Source organism: Monodelphis domestica, chromosome 2, assembly GCF_027887165.1.
Source record: "Monodelphis domestica isolate mMonDom1 chromosome 2, mMonDom1.pri, whole genome shotgun sequence".
Taxonomy (NCBI): domain Eukaryota; kingdom Metazoa; phylum Chordata; class Mammalia; order Didelphimorphia; family Didelphidae; genus Monodelphis; species Monodelphis domestica.
In genome coordinates this window covers 234564461-234584957 of record NC_077228.1, presented here as the reverse complement: position 1 = coordinate 234584957, position 20497 = coordinate 234564461, and the positions used below count along the sequence as shown (strand labels likewise).

The 20497-nt window shown below is 35.9% G+C and overlaps 1 protein-coding gene and 1 long non-coding RNA gene across 3 annotated transcripts in view; one reads left to right on the top strand and one right to left on the bottom strand.

Annotated features, from left to right (window-relative positions):
• Window positions 1-20497, top strand: part of RNF213 (ring finger protein 213) — a 149586-nt gene that overhangs the window by 86144 nt on the left and 42945 nt on the right. For both annotated transcript variants that reach the window (XM_007482897.2, XM_007482898.2), the window contains 9 exons: window positions 505-641; window positions 965-1060; window positions 1965-2083; window positions 4206-4325; window positions 4862-4998; window positions 5824-5977; window positions 6753-6891; window positions 10625-10816; window positions 11972-12117. In XM_007482897.2, coding sequence (XP_007482959.2) covers window positions 505-641; window positions 965-1060; window positions 1965-2083; window positions 4206-4325; window positions 4862-4998; window positions 5824-5977; window positions 6753-6891; window positions 10625-10816; window positions 11972-12117 — 1240 coding nt within the window. The remainder of the gene's footprint in view (window positions 1-504; window positions 642-964; window positions 1061-1964; window positions 2084-4205; window positions 4326-4861; window positions 4999-5823; window positions 5978-6752; window positions 6892-10624; window positions 10817-11971; window positions 12118-20497) is intronic.
• Window positions 12342-19172, bottom strand: LOC130457271 (uncharacterized). The gene is made up of 3 exons (XR_008916448.1): window positions 19069-19172; window positions 16649-16757; window positions 12342-15349 (listed from the first exon to the last, which is right to left on the bottom strand). It is a non-coding gene; the product is annotated as an uncharacterized LOC130457271 (long non-coding RNA).

The following is a 20497-nucleotide window of genomic DNA, read 5'->3' as shown; positions in this document are numbered from 1 at the left end:
AAGTAGGTTGGAATTTGTGCTTCAGCCCTATCTAACAAAAGTCAGAGAGGCAGTATAACCATAGAGGACAGAATGTTGGACTTAAAATCAGGGAGACTTGGATTCAAATCCTACTTCAAATGCTATCTGTGTGACTTAGTACATGGCATTAGACCTTTCAGAACTTCATTTCCTCATTTGTAAAATGGGCAGGTTGGACTCTAAACATCCATTCTAGCACTTCATCTGTGATCAGTCCTTTGATCCACAGGATAGCATGGGTCATCAGTAGATGTCATCTATAATCCATATCAATGGAGGCTGTGTATTTCATGGTATCTCCTTTTTGAATACTATTACCTTCTGTTCTATTTTAAAAAGGAAAAACATTATTCTTATGCATAGAGACTTGATTATGTAATATGGAAAAATGTTAAATGTTTTTCATGTCCTCAATTTATAAAGCAATTAAATCTAACTTGTATCCTGGGGGTGGGGGGAATCCTTATTTCATCTGTTTTTCAGATCACTACTTTCTCTAGACTATTAACTAGTCATGACTGTGAAATGTTAGAGACTGAATTACATGGTTTAGTACAGAAACCCAAGATCCTCTGGCTACAGCAGTTTGATACAGAATATTCATTCCTCAAAGAGATTAGGTTGGTATCTTACTCTTTTCTTTTTCATTCTGAGTTACAGATGGCTAGAATAATTGCTCAAAGTATCCACTAATATACTTGAACACAATAAACATGAATCAGGAAAATGTGATTGATGGTACTATATGTTTTTTCCATTGTTGATGTCAGATAGGAGTTAGCAGCAAACATGATCAGGATTCCTGAAGTCATTTATTTTATAACAATAGGGAGTGCCCTTCAGCATTTTTCTGCTCAAAGGCCTATCCCCATACTGCAAATGGGTAACCCTTTACCAGAACTGAAAACTTAGAAAATTTTCTTTCTGTATTTTTTTTTTTTAGGAACAGCTTGAATATTACAGCTGGAAGCAAAATTCTGATTATTCAGACTGATTTTGAAGATGATCCTAAAAGTTCTCAGCTTATTGCGTCAGCCAAGTATGTCTTGGGATATGGGGAACAGTTAAAGGGGTCAATTTATTAGGTAATAACATGGAATAAAAAAGAATATGATATAGAGAGTAGAAATCATAACATTTTTCATTAATTTGCTGAAAGTGATGAGGATCTTTTTTTTTTTTAATTTGGTCAATTTCAAACATTATTCCTTGGTTACAAAAATCATATTCTATTCCTCCCTCCCCTCCCCCCACCCTTCCCATAGCTGATACGCAATTCCACTGGGTATTACATGTACCTTGATTAGAACCTATTTCCATGTTGTTTGCACCAGGATGTTCATTTAGGGTCTATATCCCCAATCATATCCCCCTCAACCTATGTAATCAAGCAGTTGTTTTTCTTCGGTGTTTTTACTCCCACAGTTTTTTTCTCTGAATGTGGATAGTGTTCTTTCTCATAGATCCCTCTGAGTTGTTCAGGATCACTGCATTGCCACTAATGGAGAAGTCTATCACATTCAATTCTACCACAGTGTATCAGTCACTGTGTACAACCTCCTGGTTCTGCTCCTTTTGCTCTGCATCACTTCCTGGAGGTTGTTCCATTTCCTTTGGAATTCCTCCACTTTATTATTCCTTTGAGCACAATAGTATTCCATCACCAACACATACCACAATTTGTTCATCCATTCCCCAATTAAAGGACATCCTCTCATTTTCCAATTTTTTGCCACCACAAAGAGCGTAGCTATGAATATTCTTATACATGTTTTTTTTTTCCTTATTAAAGTGATGAGAATCTTGCAGTTTCAATTTGTTTGATAGAGCAGAGATTGTGACTTGGAATAGAGTTACTTACTACAAGACATACCGGGTATAGATGGTGAATCTATGAATGAATTCCATGAAAAACTATTTTGTCAATTTTTTTTTATTCAAAGATATTCTGCTGTAAATGAAATCAACAATTTACTATTAGAGAAGGGGCACATCTTTGTCTACTTTATCACAAAACTGTCTCGAATGGAAAGTGGATCTTCTTATGTAGGATTCCATGGAGGTAATGTCATTTACAGTATTTAAAAATAATATTCTTTCATTTAACTTATAGGTAACTTCAACATATATGCTTTCTCCTTGAATATTTTCTACTTGGATGTTGATTTCTTTGTCATTATTATCAAAATTTTGTTATTAATATACTAAAGGAGTAATTTGGAGTTTGTTGGAGAAAGAAGAGGGCTTCAAAATCAAATAATTAATGTGCATTTATTAAATATCTACTCTTTGCTAGATACTTTTTGATTTGTTGGATATACATTGCAAAATAAATGAAATAGCCATATCCCTTAATGAGAGATGCTTATATATTATATATTTTGGAGGAGAAAAGCTTATATATATAAAAAACTATATACAAAATGATAATGTAATTTTTGAGGGCCCAGGAAAGGCTGAGCCTAGAGAGAAACAAGGGTGTCTGAAATGTAGAGGGGATGAAAGAAATGGAGTGTATTCTAGGGATAGGAATCATCCACTAAAAAGGGAACACAGATCTAGATGACAAATTACATGAAGGTGTAATAAGACTGGAAAGCTAAGTTGTGAAGATTGAGAAATTTTTATTTCATTTTAGAGGTGACAGGAAACTACTAGAGCTTGAGTAAGAGGGTGACCTAGTCAGAATTCCACTTTAGTAAAATCAAGATGGCAGCTTATTTTCAGAATGGAGAAATTTTATGGATAGAGTGATGCGCCTGAAGTCAGGAAGATCTGAGTTTTAATTTGGCTTCAGACACTAAGTGATCCTAGCCAAGTCAATTAATTTCTGTTTGCCTCAGTTTCCTTATTTGTAAAATGGCATTAATAATAACATTTACCTCCCAAAGTTATCAGGATCAAATGAGATAATGCTTCCAATGGTTTTATGTTGGAAAATACTATTCACCTCCAGAAAGAGAATTGATGAACCCTGTATTCATTTTGAAGCATGTTGTTTTTCACTTTCTTTTTATTGTCTCCCCCTTATCCCAACATGTCTAATAGTCAATTATGTTTTGTATGACTTCCCATGTATAATGTGTATATTTCTTGTCTTCTCAATGGATGGGGGAAGGGCAAGAGAAAAGGAAAGGAATTGGAACTAAAAAATGTAAAAGTGATTTTTTTTTAAAGGAAAAAATTGTTCCCTTAGTTCTGTTCACTTTATTTTGTATCAGTTCATATAATTCTTCTTGGGTTTTTCTGAGACTATCCCCTTCCATCATTTTATATAGCATCATATTTATATACCATCATATTCATGTTCACATATCATAACTTGTTTAGGTATCCACCAGTTGATGTATATATGGGTCTTTTTCTTTTTTCTCTTTTTGGTATAGCCCAGGTCGCAGTATAAAATAGTTTGAAAAGAGTATTCATATTTATTTATATTTATATTTACCTTTTTGGGTAAAGTTCCAAATTACTTTCTAGAATGGTGGGACTAGTGACATCTCTTTTAATCTTAATTTGTTTTCACTGTATAAATTTGAATTTTTACTATACATCCAAAGCAAGTAATGTGGCTGTGGCAGTAAATTTTGGGGGATTTAAAATCACTAATACCAATTGGGATAGTAGGAGATGATTTCAGATTCCTATAGTTCCATTGGTATAGGGAATCTCCTTTATCTGCAAATGAGGAAAACTCTACTACTATTATTCTTATAACCTCAGAGCAGTACTTTTGAACCATTATCCTGTCATGGACCCATGGGATAGTCTGATAAAGCTTGTAGAATCCTCAGAATAATGTTTCTAAATGCATTGAATAAAATAGGGTTACAATGGAAACCAGATGTATTGACATAGTTACAAAAATATTTTTTAAACCCATAAGGTCATGAAATCTAGGTTAAGAACTTCTGTTTTAGAAAACTGCCTGGAGCTAAGAAATCAAGAAACTTGCTCTGTGTCACCTAACTAGTAATTATCAGGCAGGACTTGAACCTAGATCCTTTTGATTTTGAGGCTGACTTTGTCTCAAGGTACCAGTAGAGCAATATCCATATTGATTAAAGAATGAACATCAAACAGTTATACCATTCTATTTTTCTATTGATCTTAGGGATTTGAGTGAGGATATAGATTAAAAAAGGGATACACAATGATACTGTCTTTTATTTTCTTTTTCCTAGGCCTTTGGCACTCTGTGCATATTGATGACCTAAGAAGGCCTACCATTATGGTTTCTGATGTAACCATTTTACAAAGTGTCTCAATCAGCCAACTGTTCAAACCAGAAGGTTTGTGTGAGGGTAAGTCATTTGCTAAGGTCTCAGGAAGAAGTTTGTGATTGTATGAGTGAACAAGGAAGGTTTTGAGGATGATAGGAGATTCCTGGGGAAATATCAGTGACAAAAAGAATGCTTCTGACATTGATTACTGGGAGTCTTTCATATATACTATGAGGATATACTAATACCCATTTAATTGCTTCATTTGCTTTGGAAAACAGCAGAGCATTCTTAGAGAATTTACCTTCACATATAAAGGATTGAGATTGTTGGGACATTAGTTAATTTGGGTTATAACATGAAAAAAGTTTGTGTGTTCTGATCAATTGCTGTCAGTTCTTAAGTCAGAAGTAGTGTCACTAGTATATTAAAATTGAATGATGAATCCCTATATGGCTTGTTGAAATTAACAGAGGCAAGAGACCCCAATAAAGTGAGATTCCTCAACGGAAATAGGAAACCTGGGCTTGAGGGCTTTTGTCTTCAGGGAAAATTAGTGTTTTTCTGCTATTTCCTCTACTTGTGGAACTCCAAGTTGTTTCCTTCTCTCACCATAGCCACACAACCCACAGAAATGGAGGTGGAGCCTGGGACAGAAGCAGACAATGAAGAGGACATTGAAATGGAGACTGATATAATATCTTCTGGAGAAATGGAGGTGGAAAATGAAAAGTCAGAAATGGAAAAAGGAAAAGTGAGCTCAGGGTCTCTTGTTGCCTTTTGTTCTATGGATGAACACTTTTTAGTTGTATTTTATCAACACTTACATATTCCCTCTGGATTGGTGGTGTTAGTGATAATAATATAATATATGGGGTATTTCCTACCAAAGGTCAATAACATTATTGTCATATTAAGAATGAAATTTTAAAATCTTTGAATTTTAAAATGCAGAGAACTCTTTCAATCAGCAGGCATTTTATTGAGCTCTAGGGATTAAGTAAAGGCAAAAAGTCCTTGTCTTCTAGGATTTCACATTCTAATGGAAGAGAAAACATGTAAATAAGTGGTTCTCAAAGCATAGTCTGGAAGGTCTGTCAAGTTAAAACAATTTTTATGATTATGCTAAAATATTTTAATTTCTAATGTATTTTTTTGCTAGTAGAAATAACTCATGTAACCAGCCTTTTTGGGGGTCCTCAATTTTTAAGAATTTAAAGAGACCAAAAAAATTGAGAACTATGATGTAAATAACCAGGAACATGCAAGTTATAGAGTAGATGGAAATTAATAATATCATAGAGACTCTAGTATTTATATTGAATATGAAAGGCCTACTATTGAAGGTGCGATTCAGCTTGAGTCTTTTTGAAGGAAGCCAGAGTATCTTGAGGCAGAGGTGAAGAGGGAAAGCATTCCAGCATAGGAGATAGGAGATGTTATATTGTGTTTGAGGAAGAATGAGTATGCTAATGTAGCTGAGCCATAGATTTGTATGGTGTTAAGAGGGTATAAGAAGACTGGAGAAGTTTGGAAGTTCTAAGAGACACATGACTTATTTTATTTCTCTTGAGTGTAGGAGCATGCCGAGGTCCTAGATACCACCAGCCTCCTCAGAAGCTGTGTACAGAGTGCTATGGGAATGTTGAAAGACCAGGATAATGCTTTTAAACGTGCTACAAGGAGAGTAAAAATTCTTCTCAGCCTCTTAAATGAAGATGATGATATGAAAGGTATGTTTTTTCATTCTTTATTCAAATAGGTTTGTGCCTCTAATTTTTCAGCCTTCTAAAAAAAATTAAATGCTTGCTATGTAGTAGGTGCTATGCCATGTGCTTTAAAAATATTGCATTTGCTCCTTACTACAACCCAGGGTGATAGGTACTGTTATTAATTGCATTTTACATTAAGTAAACTGAAGAAGATTGAAATTAGGTGACCTGTCCAGGTTACATAGGTAGAAGTGGCATAGACCATCAGATTTTCCCAAGTACAGACCCAGTACTCTATCTACTTTTCCAACTGATCATTTGCAAACTGCTTTGCAAATATTATCTCATTTGATCCTCTCCACAAACCTGGGAGATAGGTACTATTATCACTCTCATTTTACAAGTGAGGAAACTGGGGCAAAAGTTAAGTGACTTGTCTCCATCTGGATTTGAACTCAAATCTTTCTGAATCCACATCCACTGCTCGATCTACTGTGCCAATATACTTTATAGAAATGAATGCATTGATTTTTTTGTGTTTCTGTTCTCTTAGTCATTTAAGGAGTTAGAAAACCTCAATCAATGAATCAGACTTTCTTTTGTGGGTTGACTAAATGAAGTACTAGTATTCAAATTGTTGAGTGTAAAACAATTTGGTATGGGAACTTTGAGACTAAAATGCATGCAGTATTTTTGTTTAGCACTTTACTTACTAGTAGAGTTCAGTGCAAGTTGTCTAAGCATATTAGAAAGACTTGAATTTTTAGATTCTGATTTTTTTTTTGTCTTTTTGCAGCTTCTTTCTTACAAGTTTTCAAGGGTCGTCTCTTCTCTCTTTTGAAGAAACAAGAAGAAAATTATTTCTACAATGTGAAGCAGTGGGTGGTAAGAGAAGCTTCCAATCAGAATGCCCTCCAGGAGGCAGGAACCTTCAGGTATGGTGACTTTAAAGGACTTTTGTAAGAAAATGCAACAAACCTAAGGTTATAAAGCTAAAAGGAACTTTGTAGATCATCAGTTCCCATTATGGTTTTCCATAAATAAGAATCTGAGGCCCAAGGAGGTAAAACAATTTGCCTAAGTTCACACAGGCACCAAGTAGCAAAGTTGAAATTGGAGTATAGCTCTACTGCTATTATTCTTTCCACTATACAACAGGACCGCAACATTTTAGGTAGCTAGTGATACAGTAGAGGGCAACAGACCTTGGGTAAGGAATACCTGAATTCATAGGTTGCTTTACACACTTACTAGCTGTGTGTTAGCTGCTCTTATTATTATTATTATAGCTTATTATTATTATTATTATTGTCTTCCCACTGAATAGAAGCATACCTAGAGTGGGAATGCAATGCATCTCTATATTTAGTGTAACAACTTTTTATTTGTGAATGCTTGATATTGCATCTTTAAAAGCACAAAAGTGAGAAGTCAGACTTTCAAAATCATTTTTTAGTCAAAGAATCTTATATCCCTTCTTTTAGAGTATCTAGCATATAGATTTATATATCAAAAAAATAATCTGAAGAGAAGTAAAATAATTTTCCTGGGTCTTTTTTGTAAGGTGATAATTGAATATCAGAGTCTTAATTTTAGGAACAATTATTTGTAGAACATCTTTCCTAAACCATGAATCACCTTCTTTGTACTAGCTCATTAAACCTAATTTTTAGTCAGGTTACTTTTTGCTTCTTAGAGAATGTAGTCCTGTCCTCATTAGTCCCCATCTCAGTAATCAATAAAAGAAAATTACAAACATAATATAGCAGATTTATAAATGCAGATTTCTTTTCTGATACATTTTCCCTTTCTTATGTTACTCAGTTTCAGTGACCATACATGTAGATGATCTCTGTTTTTGACAGCACTGAAAGACATGTTATGAGGGAGGTATACTTTTCTTTCCTGCTGTCAATCTCAAAAGGTTAAATATTCCCTCATTTTAACTTTCCATTTTAATTCATTATAAATCAGTTTGTCATCTGACTTTTTATCTTGACCTGGCAACCTTTTCTTCATTAAGAAAGAAGAAGAAAGGTTATAGTTCTTCTATGCTTCTCTTTAATTGGACTATATCTGGTGTATTGAATGCTATTTTAGGAAGCTGGAGAGCCTCTGCATGAGCACATCCACTGATCACTGGCACAAATTTGCCTTAGGCCTCCAGTAAATGTTTTTATTGGATTCTTCTCAAATCCCGTCATTATTCTTGCAGTCATAGAATTTAGATTTGAAAGAGATCTCGGAGACCAGTTACTCCAATCGTTTTATTTAGACACATGAGGAAACACCTTAGCTTCCCTTCTTCCCTCTTGTGCCTACCTTTCAGAATGGGCTTAAGAATTAGAAAATATAGGTTTTGATCTTAGGTTTGTGGTTTAACTAGTTATGTGACCTGAGTAGCAAGTCAATTTAACCTCATTTAAGCCTCAAGTTTCCTTATCTGTAAGATGGAGTGACTCTATAAAGTGGTGTAGAGGTAAAGTGAGAGGTCTAATTTAAAAAAAAAATTTTTAAGACTAAAGTGCTCTATCCTTGTAATGGAGTTTCAACAAGATTTTGACATCATTCCCCTTTTTAAAAATTAGATAATTTTTGGGAAGATATATTGTATTTTCATTGTCCCACCGAATGTGGAGATTAATTATGTCTAAGAGATGAGAGAAGAGCACAGACAGCTACAGGGTGCTTGAACTCATGAGTCATTAAATTACTTTCTCCAGAAAAGTCATTTGTCCAAATGAAGAATTCGGTCTTTTAAAGTTTTATTTTTGCAACTAATTGTGACTCCCCCAATTTTGTATTTGAGTTCATAAGCATTTTATTTTCTGCCTTTCGTCAATGCCAAATTGAAAGGGGAAAAAAATCCTTAAAACAGTTGTGCATAGTCAAGAAAAATAAATTTTCACATTGTGTTTAAAAATATATGTCTCTTTCTGCATCTTGAATGCTTTATCTCTTTGTCAGGAAATAGGTAGTTTCTTTTAGTCCTCTAGAATCATGGGTGGTCATTGTATTGTTCAAAGTTCTTAAGTCTTTTCAAAAGTTGTTTGACTTTACAGTGGTGTTATTATTGCACAAATTGTCTCTTCAAATCTGGCCTCAGACACTTCTCAACTATGTGACCCTGGGCAATTCATTTAACCCCCCCATTGCCTAGCCCTTACCACTCTTCTGCCTTGGAATCAATACACAGTATTGAATCCAAGGCAGAAGGTAAGAGTTTAAAAAAAAAAAAAGAAATTGTCTCCTACTCTATTCTGTTCCCCTTACAGAAGTTAATAAAATTTTTCTCAAGTTTCTCTTTCTCAAGTCTTTTAAGAGTTTTTTGTCTTTATTATGTTGTTTAATGAATATATTCTTCTTGTGCTTCTGCTCACTTCATTCTGCATCAGTTTATACAAGTCTTCCCAAGTTTCTCTTTTTCTTTCATTGTTTCCTATGAAGTAACTATTTGTGACTTAATGAATGCTAATCTAAATTACATTCTAGTTCTACCTTTTATATTCAAAAAACCTTTTCCCTCTGTGGAAAAATGCTGATCCTAATCTGAGTTTTTAATCTCTCATCTGTTGTGGTACAGTAATTGGTTTACTAATGGCCACAGAAAGTTTAATGACATCATTGAATGATAGTTATGTCATTTCCAGGAGAAACCAAAGGAACTAATTTAAATACAATGTATTTTCCAGCTTCCCATATTTACACCAGAATAAAGTATCGACACTCACAGAAATGAACCTTTAGTCAAGGTTTGGTCTCCTTTGGCCTATGTGCAGGTGGTCTTACCATTGGAGCCCAGTTTCATTCTGTTGCCTGGGAAGTCAATCCTTCCTTCTGCAGCCATAGTGTGTACTCATTCTGGGTACAGCTGTACTAATCTGACCCCCTTTTCTGCTGCCTGTCTCACAGGGGAAACTTCAGGGCATCATGGTTCTAGAGAACACACTAATCACAGTTCACATCTTTTTTTTTTTTTAACAAGTTAGTCTCTTCTACCTGTTCTGAATTTTCTTTTTCTTTTTTAAAGAACAGAAGGGTGTGGGAGTAGATTGGATTTAGGACATCCAGCTCAAATTGCATTTGTTTTTCTTCTGACCAGCAGAGAGCCTGTAGTGCCACCTTCATAGGACTTTAGGCCTCCAGGTGCATAGTAGTTGGATGTTGGACTTGTTTGGGAAAGAGGCTTCTTTCAATCGCTTACCTTGATGGCTCAAGAAGGAAAAGTGATTAAATCAGATTGGTTAGAAAGCTGCTATTGACCATATCCCTGCCCTCATGGTTGGGGCAGGGGTAGTTATGAGATGGGTTTGAGTGACACAAGCAGGGAAAGCAGAGTATCTGGTAGAGGGAACCACTGCTGAGCTAGGACCTCTGGCTGAGATGTAGGAAGAACAGATTGGGTTGCATGGGCTTTGTGCTGAGCTGGGTTGTAAGCAGTAATGCCTCATCTACCTGCTTCCCTCATTTTCTGGAGCAGTCTCATTACAGGCTGCTTGTGGTTTGGTTTGAAGCAGTTTCAGTGATGTGAGGATTTTTGTTGTTGAATAAAGTGACCTCTAAGGTGTAACGTAATGGCGAAGGCAAACAGTTGCAACAAATAATATGCCTGAGGGGGGAAAAAGTAATCTCCCCCATAATATTTGTCTATTTCTCCTCTTATTGCAGGCACACCTTGTGGAAACGGGTCCAGAATGCAGTAATACCTCTCCTGGCTGCTGTGGTATCGTTTATTGACAGAGACTGTAACCTTGAATTATTAGTCTGCCCAAACTCTCCACCATGGGTGAAGGCTCTGTGGATGTTTATTTTCCGGGATCTTAAGTTTCTGAATATACCTCTCATGTTCAACAATACAGGGTAAGTTCTGGAATACATTAGTGAGACAATATTGTAGTATGAAACAAAAAACCCTGATTTAGGAATACAGAGACTTAGGGTTTTTTTCTAGTTTTATTACAAATTAGTTGTGTGACCATAAGCAAGTCATCTCATCTTAAAAGGATTCAGTTTCTTTATTTGTGAAATAAAGGGGTTAAACTTAATTGATCATTAGTGGAATATTGTAAAAAAAAAAAAGGTTTCCAGGCCCACTTGAGATTCATATTTACTTTATAATTATATGACTAGGGACTAGTCCCAGTCTATTTAATCTATTTAGTTATCTCTAAAATGGAGATAATATTTCATTACCTGATCTACAAAGTTGTTGCAAAGAAAACACTTTTCTCTTTTTTAGAGCATTATAATTAACTTTTTTTTTTTAAACCCTTACCTTCTGTCTTGGAGTCAACTCCAAGGCAGAAGAGTGTTAAGGGCTAGGCAATGGAGGTTAAATGACTTGCCCAGGGTCATACAGCTGGGAAGTGTCTGAGGCAGATTTGTACCTAGGACCTCCCATCTCTAGGTGGGACTCTCAATCCACTGAGCCACCCAGTTGCCCCCTTATAATTAATATTTTTATAGTGCTTTAAGGTTTAAAAAGCACTTTATATGTCTTGTCTCATTTGATCCTCATAACCACCCAGATGTAGATGTGTTATTATTGTTTCCATTTTTACAATTGAAGAAACTCATCTGAAATATAAATATGAACCAAATGATGATACTTTTAAAGATTTTTTTTTTAAACTTTTACCTTCTATTTTAGTATCGTTTAAGACAGAATAGTAGCAAGAAAGGGCTAAGGCAATTACAGTTAAGTGACTTGCCCTTGGTCGCATACCTAAGAAGTGTCTTGCGTACAGACTTGAACCTAGGACCTTCTGACTTGAGGCTTTGATGCATTATGCTACCTAGCTAGTGCTATCCATTTTGCTACCTAGCTTTCCCCTTTAAATTTTTTACTTGGAAAAGTAGTCTCCTTTATTGATCCTCTTAGCTTCCTTAGTGCTTGTCATAAAAGAGAATTGAGAACAATGATGAAAGACACATAAATCAAATTCCCTTTTCCTTGTATCTTTGTATTGCATTTTTCACTGATTGTAGTCCCTGTCCTCATTTGCTTTGCTATAGTTTGAAGGCTGAAATGGCACCTATCATGGTACAGAACTATATGAAGCTATCAGAGAATGTTTCAAATGATGTCCCTTTTTCTTGGAGAATCAAGGACTATTTGGATGAGCTTTGGATGGAAGCTCAGTACATCACAAATACTGAGGGTAAGGAAGTCTTTGACACAGACAAGTTGGATTCTTTAAGGAGAAGATATGTCAGAGAAGAACTGCCATAAAGATGGTTTTAGAATTAGGCACTTTGTTGCATCTAACAAGCTTTTTACCTTTTAATTTCTGACAAAATCTTTGAAAGACCATAGGAGCTATTGGCCAACTATGGCACTTTCAGTGAAAAATAGAAGTAGAACCTTGTGAAGTGTCAGATAAGGAAGAAGTGTGCCATGGGGGGATGGTAGACCACATTCTGTTGGCCCTCCCTTTCCTCTTCATTAGTCATTCTTGTTCCAGGATTTTTAGAGTACTAAGAGCTTAGGTCTATGATGATGGAGCCTATGGCATGTGTGCCAAAGGGTCTATGGACATTCCTGCAGTTGCCCACCAGAGTTCTTTACTGGAAAGCCAAAGGGACTCAGGGTGGATCTGTTCCCCTCCCTCTCTCCATGTGCCTGAAGACATTCCTCACTTCCTCTGCCCCCCTGTCCAGCCACCCAATGAGATTACTTCTTCTCTCCCTTGTCTTGGGCAAGGTTGGAAATGAAGAATGGTGGCTTAGTGTACTCAGTCTGGGGGGATGAATAAAGGCCCAGCATTCTCTAGAAGGTTCGCCATCACCTAGCCATTCCTTACAGTATGTGCCTAGAAGATTGCTAGTTCCTTGTTTAATTCTGCTAAACTAGACCTTTAAAATTACGCCTTAGTCAGCTAACCTAAAAATTATCTTTCTGGTCTCTTGTCAAGTGCTCAATTTTCTAAAGCTGAAGAAGACAAATGTTTTTTGTTTTTTGTTTTTAAATTTAGTTATAGGGATAGGGACTGAACCTAGGATTTCATTGGTAGAAGAAACTTATAGGTGATTGTATCTCTACCATTGTAGATTGACACATTCTCAGTAACTTAAATTCTTAGAGCACCAAAGGGTTTAGTGACCTGCCCAACTTCAGAGGGTAAGACTTGAATGCAAGTTTTTCTGGCTTTCACATTAGCCCAGTTATCCCTATGTCAAGAGAGTGCCTTAAAACATTTTTTAAAAATACATTTTATTTGACACACCAGAATATTACTAACAAATTCTCAAACAGAATCTCTTTACAAAGTACATCCCCTAAGAGATAAATTATTTTCATTCTTAAGAAAAAGAGGAATATATCCTTTTATTTTTTTAGACTAGTATATTATTGAGAATTTTCAGTTAGACCACATCTAATGTTTGTAACTGTCTGCTTATTCATGGATTTTTGTATTTTAATGTGGCATAGTGATCTACAAAGAAACCATTGGGAGTGTGAATAAAATCTAATATTTTCAGGGAAAAAAAAGTATTAATATTAAAATTTGTTCAGTTTTGTTGCCTTTGTATGTATTGTTTTTTTAAGTTTACCCCAATTTTCCTACATCCCCTCCAACATTTTCTTTTTTGGTTATGTTAGTCCATCTGATAGGTGGGAGGTGGGATATCAAAGTTGTTTTAATTTGCAATTCTCTAATCAATAGAGATTTAAAGCATTTTTTCATATGAATGTAGAGTTTTAATTTCTCTCTAAGAACTGCTATTCATATCCTTCAACCATTTTTCAATTGGGAAATACTTTATATTCCTATAAATTTACTCAGTTCTCTAAATTTTAGAGATGAATCTTTTGTCAAATTTGTTGGTTCCCTTAGAAAATCTTAGGTGCATTTGTTTGATTTATACAAAAACCTTTTAATGTAATAAAAATTATCTAACTTTTCATAATGTTTTCTGTATCTTTTTTGTTCATAAATTCTTCCCTTATTCATAAATCTTGACAAGTTGTCATATTGTTGCTATATTTCTAAATGAGGTATTCATTTTGTGTATGGTGTGAGATGTTGGTCTATGCTAAGTCTCTCTGCCATTCTGCTAGTTTATTAAGTTACTATGAACAATAACTGCCATGTGTTGATTGCCTGATTTATTGATCCACCACCATATTTCTTAGCCAATAGCAGATTGTTTTGATGATTAACACTTTATATATTGTTTGAGATAGTCCAGTAAAGCCAGGCCTCCCTCTTCTATATATTTTTTTCATTAAATTCCTTGATGATCTTTGTCTTTTGTTCATCTAGATGAACTTTGTTATTTTTTCTATTTTCTACGAAGTAATTTTTGGGGAAGTTTGATTGGTTTGACACTGAATAGGTAAATTAATTTAGGCAGGATTGTCATTTTACTATATTGACTTGGCCTATCAATTAATGTTCTTTCAATTGTTTAAATCTGACTTATTTTGTGTGAAGAGTTTTATAATTGTCTTCATATAGTTGCTGGGTTCCTTTTGACAGGTATACTCTCAGGTATTTTATATTGTCTAGAATTCTTGCTATTGGATTTCATTGGTAGTAAATAGAAATGCTGATGATTTCTGAGAGTTTATTTTGTGTCCTGTGACTTTGCTGGAGTTGTTTATTTCTTATGGTTGATTCTCTAGGATCCTTTAGGTTTATACCGTCATGTCATCTACAAAGACCAATAATTTTGTTTCTTCGTTGCTCATTCTTATTCTTTGAATTTCTTTTTCTGCTCTGTTGCTATAGTGAATATTAAATAAAAATGGTGGTAATGTACATCCTTGCTTTACCCTCTGATCTTATTGGGAAGGGTTTTAGTTTATTTTCATTATAGATAATGGTTGGTGATGGTTTTAGATAGATGCCATTTATCACTTTAAGGAAGATTTCAATGTTTTCTAATGTTTTTCTCATATGCTTTTTCTGCATCTATTGAAACAATCATATGGATTCTTCCTGTTGGTTTTCTTATTGATATGATCAATTATGCTCATGATTTTCCTACTATTGAACCATCTCTACATTTTTGGTATAAAACCCACCTGATTGTGGTGAATGATTCTTGTGACACAATTTTGTAGTCTCCTTGGTAATGTTTTTTTCCTTTTCCTTTTTTAATTTTTGCATCAATATTTATTAGGGAATTTGGTCTATAGTGTTTCTTCTGTTTTTCAGTTCTTCCTGTTGTAAGTATCAATTCCATATTTTTCATGAAAAGAGATAGGAAATATTCCCTCTTCTCTTTTCTAAATAGTTTATGTAGTATTGGAGTTAGTTGTTCTTTGAATGCTTGGTAGGATTCTCTTTTGAATCCATCAGGCTCTGGGATCGTTTTCTTAGGGAGTTCTTTGATAGTTTGTTCAATTTCTTTTTCTTTGATGGAGTTGTTTATTCTGTTTTCCTCCTGTTAATATAATTAGTTTGTTTTTGTAAGTATTCATGAATTTCACTTAGATTTATTGGCATGTAATTGAATAAAATAACTTAAAATAATTGCGCTTATTTCTTCTACATTGGTTTTGATTTCACCTTTTTAATTTTTTGTAGTAGAAATTTGGTTTTCTTTTTTTTAACCAAGTTAACCAATACTTTTGACCAAAACTAACTCCTTGTCTTAATTTATTAATTCAAAGGTTTTCTTTCAGTTTTATTAATCTTGATTTTCAGGATTTCTAATTTGGTCTTTAACTGGATTTTTAATTTCTTTTTTTCCTTATTTTTTATGTGCATGTCCAATTAATTGAACTATAATTTCTCTCATTTATTGCTGTAAGCATTACTGGGAGCCATCAGGCCAGGATGCCTTGACAGAGTCACGTGTGGTCACTGAGGAGAGGCCACAGAATGGTCCTTGGCAAGATGTGATTGCCCACCCAGTCCCCCTTTATGTTACCTCTTTCATCAATGCCCCTTACCTATGAATTGTGTTATGATTAAAATTGGTTTCTCTGCTAAAGGTATTATATTTTTAGAAGTTTATTAAAGATTAAGAAATAAAAAAAATATAAAATAAGAAAGCACGTGCAACTCACATTTTGCTGGCTAGGTAGAGAGCCGCATGTGCTAAGAAGCGGAAGTAGGGAGAGAGACCTGAAGTAGGCAGAGTCAGTTTAAATAATAATTTGTGATCTTGCACTCAGGGAGATTAGAGAGAATTCTGGGAGCTAGCAAGGACTTCTGGGGATTGACATCTGGGTTCAAATCTTCATTTTTACAATTGATATGATTATTATTCCCCCTAAACACCTGTACCCTAATTCTCTAAAACATCACCAAAAGATTAGATCCTTAAACCCAATCCCAAAAAGATTATCATGGGTTAACTTTTATTTAGATACATAATTCCTAGCAAAACTGCAGCTTCAGGCCAAGCCCAAAAACTTTCCCACTTATAGAAACCTATTCTTATGAAGCCAGCACACAAATCCATCATAGAGGCTGTAAGGATAATTTTAGGGTTGTGACTTAAAATCTAAATTAATTGGTCTCCATGGGATATCCCAAATAATAAAATACCCAAGTCAGCTGGAAATTATGGTGATTTTAATTAATATATAGAGAAGGAATTAAGGAGGAGAGAGAGGGAGAGGAAAGAGTTAATTTAAACTGCTCTGGCTCAGGCTGAGCCAGGCAGAAGTTAAAGGCCTTGGCCAAAGGGGCCTCCCTGCGCCCAAAGGAAAAGGAAATCATTCTTATCACTTACCATGAGACCGTCTCAAGGAAGCTGTATGAGTGCGCTCCTCCAGGCTGAGTTCCAGGATTGAACTGGCTCCCAGGCTGCTCACAGGAAGTGATCAGCCAGATCCACCTCTCTGGGGAAAGTGAGTGAAGAGAGGACATGACACACCCAATATAGATGGTTTTATGTCACTTTCCTGGGTCTTATCTGTACCAATGGTAGCTTAACTTGACTTAGGACAGCCCAGGGGTCTGTCAGCTGTTTCTACACATGTCTATCAAAGGACATCCTCTTAGATACTTAATCCTTACTTAATCCTTAATACCATACTTATATGGTGCAGACATTCATGTGACCTTGTTAGACTAAGTAAGGTGGAGCAATGTAAAGTTCCCAAGACATTCCTAATCAAGTATTTCCATTGTTACAATCAGGAAATAGCTAAATCAAATCTTCTAAAGTACAGTTTGAGTAGGGTGGAGTAGTTTTAAAATTCACAAGGCCCATGCGATAAGTACAAGTACATTAAGCTTCAGTATGCCTCGGTGACTCGATTACACAAATCAGAAACTCAAACTCCCTAGAAGCCACCAGTCTAGATTTGAATTATTTTCCTAGTACCCCTCAATCTCAATGATATGATTGTTGAATTGTCTTTTAAGAACTTCTGATTAATTATTCCATTTTATTAAAAGCAATAAGTTATTTTCCTTGATTGTTTGTAAGCTCAAAACTTCTCACAGGGAAATGAGAAAATTAAGCCACCTGTGACAAAATCATTTATCTTGTGTGTAACCTTTATTCTGTCTTTAATCACAATACAAAAATATAGAATGTTAATCAAGTGATTTGTTAAAAATTAATGTAGGCAACAGCTGGGTTGCTCAGTGGATTGAGAGCCAGGCCTAGAGATGGGAGGTCCTAGGTTCAAATCTAGCCTCAGACATTTCCCAGCTGTGTGACCCTGGGCAAGTCACTTGACCCCCATTGCCTAGCCCTTACCACTCTTCTGCCTTGGAGCCAATACACAGTATTGACTCTAAGACGGAAGGCCTGGGTTTAAAAAAAAAAAGTGTTATTGTATAACTTTTTCAATTATCTTTCTTTGATTGTGTGTAGTTGAGTGCCAAGAAAATGGGTATGAAAATAAAAACCAAGCCTGGGAATGGTGGAGCAGCTATTGCATGCAAAGCAGTCCCATGACTGTAATGATTAAGCTGTCTTCCATTTGTTATTTTCTGTCGGGAACCCCTGGAGTCACGGGTGAGGCTGAACCCTGCCCGTGGCAAAGCATTAAGAGAATTTCCCCTTAAATGTAGCTTTGGCTGCGTCCCATAAATTTTTATAAGTTGTCTCATTGTCGTTTTCTTTAATGAAATTTTGATTGTTTCTATGATTTATTCTTTGACCCATTTGTTCTTTAGAATAAGATTGTTTAGTTTAAAATTACTTTTCAGTCTTTATGCTGCTCTTTGTTAAGTGTAAATTTTTATTGCATTATGGTCTGAAAATGATGCATTTGATATTTCCGCTTTTCTACATTTGGATGTGAGGTTTTTATGCTTTATTATGTGATTGGTTTTTTAAAAAATATAATTTTGTTTTAAAAATATTTTTCCATCATTACATGATTTATGTTCACTCCTTCCCTGCTTTCCCCCTTCCTCCTTGAGCCAAGCACTTCTACTGGGTTATACATATGCTTTATCCCAGATTGGGGAGGGAAGAAGTTCTCCCATTGGCTGCTGGGCGGAGGGACTGGTAAAGTAAGGAATGTCCTTAGGCACATGGAGAGGAGGGGAGGACAACAGCTCTTCACTGAGTCCCTCTGATGTTCTAGTAAGGAACTCTGGTGGATGACTACAAGTGTTCCCACAGAGAGGTTTATGTGTGCCCTCTTTAGCACACATGATATAGGTTCACCATCATGGCCTTTGGAAATCAAAATTTTCTTCATTGTATTTTGTGCCTCCTTTTTCTTTTTGCCTATTCTAATTTTTAGGGAGTTGATTTCAAGCTTGCAAAGTGCTCTTCTCTGGTATGTGGGGTATGCCTGATTACTTTTGTTTCCCATGGTGTTTATTGAGGAGGTGGCCCTCTTGACTTTCTCTGGTGAGATTTGTAGCTTTTCTGTCCAGTTACATTCAGCACACCATGTTAGTTATTCCCTTATTGTTTCATGTCCTTTGTTATAATGAAAATCACCTTCAAAGATGTTATAATGATTTCTGGTTGCCAAGGAATTTACCTATGAAATTCCTAAGATGAAACCCTCAAGTCAGAATGGAGTTTATGGTGGTTTAATCACAACAGGAGTAAGAAAAAGGAGAGGGAGAGAAGGAGAGAGGAGGAAAGGGAAAAAGGTTAACTCAACCTTCTGGCAGAGCCAGAGGGAGTTACAGCCTGAAGGCCAAGGTAGAGAAGAGAATCAGTCCTTGACTCACGTGACCGATCTGAAGGAAAACTGTCTGCGGGCCTCCTCCCTGCTCAAGCTCCTAGCACAAACTGCTGCCTAGCCTTGTCCACAGGAAGTGCGTGAATTCCAGAGGCTATTCCCTACCTCACTTCCTGTGCCTCACAAGTGCCAATGGTGACTCCAGCTTGGCTTAGGACAGCCCAGGTGGGCAGTTAGTTATTTCTGATTTGTCATTGACTAGCACATGCCCGTGTAGTGTGGGTATGCACAAATTTGGGTGCTAGACCAAGCAAGATGGAGATTTTAAAATTCACACCTTGGCTTGTCCCACTCTGCTCCTTCCCTGCCCTTGCCAAGTGGCTTTGGTTGGGGAGGTCCTCCCCTGGATTCTATTGCCTCAGGCCTCTGTTGCCATGTCAATGTGCAGGGATTTTTGAAGTTCAGTCAGTTCCCTCTCTGTTTGTTTCTGGCCTCAGGGCTCAACAGGTGGGCATGTGGATTTCCTGCCTTCTCTACCTGTATTGGGTGGCTCAGGCTGAGTTCCTATCCATTCCTACATTTTTGTTGTATATTTAAAATTATAAAGCTTGTTGTAGCTTAATAACTTTACTAAATCAAAAGTAAAATTAGTAGTAAAGAGAGGGAAAAGTAGGAGAGTGGTAGCTTTCTAATCTATGGTTGCTATAATGGGCCTATAACTACAACCCAACAAGGGTCCCTTCTGCTCCTCCTCAAAAAGACTCCTGTTCTGAAGTTAATAAGCTTTTTTCTCCACCCACTAACATACACCTCACATCTCTGGATCCAATCATAGTTTCTTAATTTGCCTGGATCACTGGGTTGGGGTGGGGGAGCAGTGTCTGTGGAATTGGTTTCCTGTCTCATTGGTTCCTTGGTTCCTCTTCTGAGGCTCATCTATACATGAATTTACTTAGTGGTATTTGACTTCCAGGTCACTGAGAGATGGCCTTAAAAAAGGTGACACTGGAGAGAGAGAAATTTGCTTCTGACAGTTGCCTCTGATGGAATTGCAGCATGTTGGGCTGCTTCAAGTTTTACCAGTTTTTGTAGATGCTGTGCTACCTGGGCTACTCTCTCAATCCAGTGAGATTTTTCCTTGTTTTGAGGCGTGTATGTGTGTATCAGGGGAGTGCAGCATACTTGCTATTTTTAACGCCCAGCATGCAACCAATTAAAAAAATGTATTAATATCTTTTTTTTTATATTACCTCCATTTTCCATTTTATCGCTTTTCCCCCCTCTTAGATATTTATCTCATTCAGTAAAGAATGAAAAGGGAGAAAATATGTTTCAAAGAGTAAAAAGAAAATTGATCTGATGTAAAGTATTTCATATCAGTAGCCTCTCAATTCGTCTTTTGGGTCAAGTCTGGCCATAATTTTATAGTATCCAGTTTTGGGGGGTTGTTATTTCTTCTGCTTACAGTGTTGCAATCA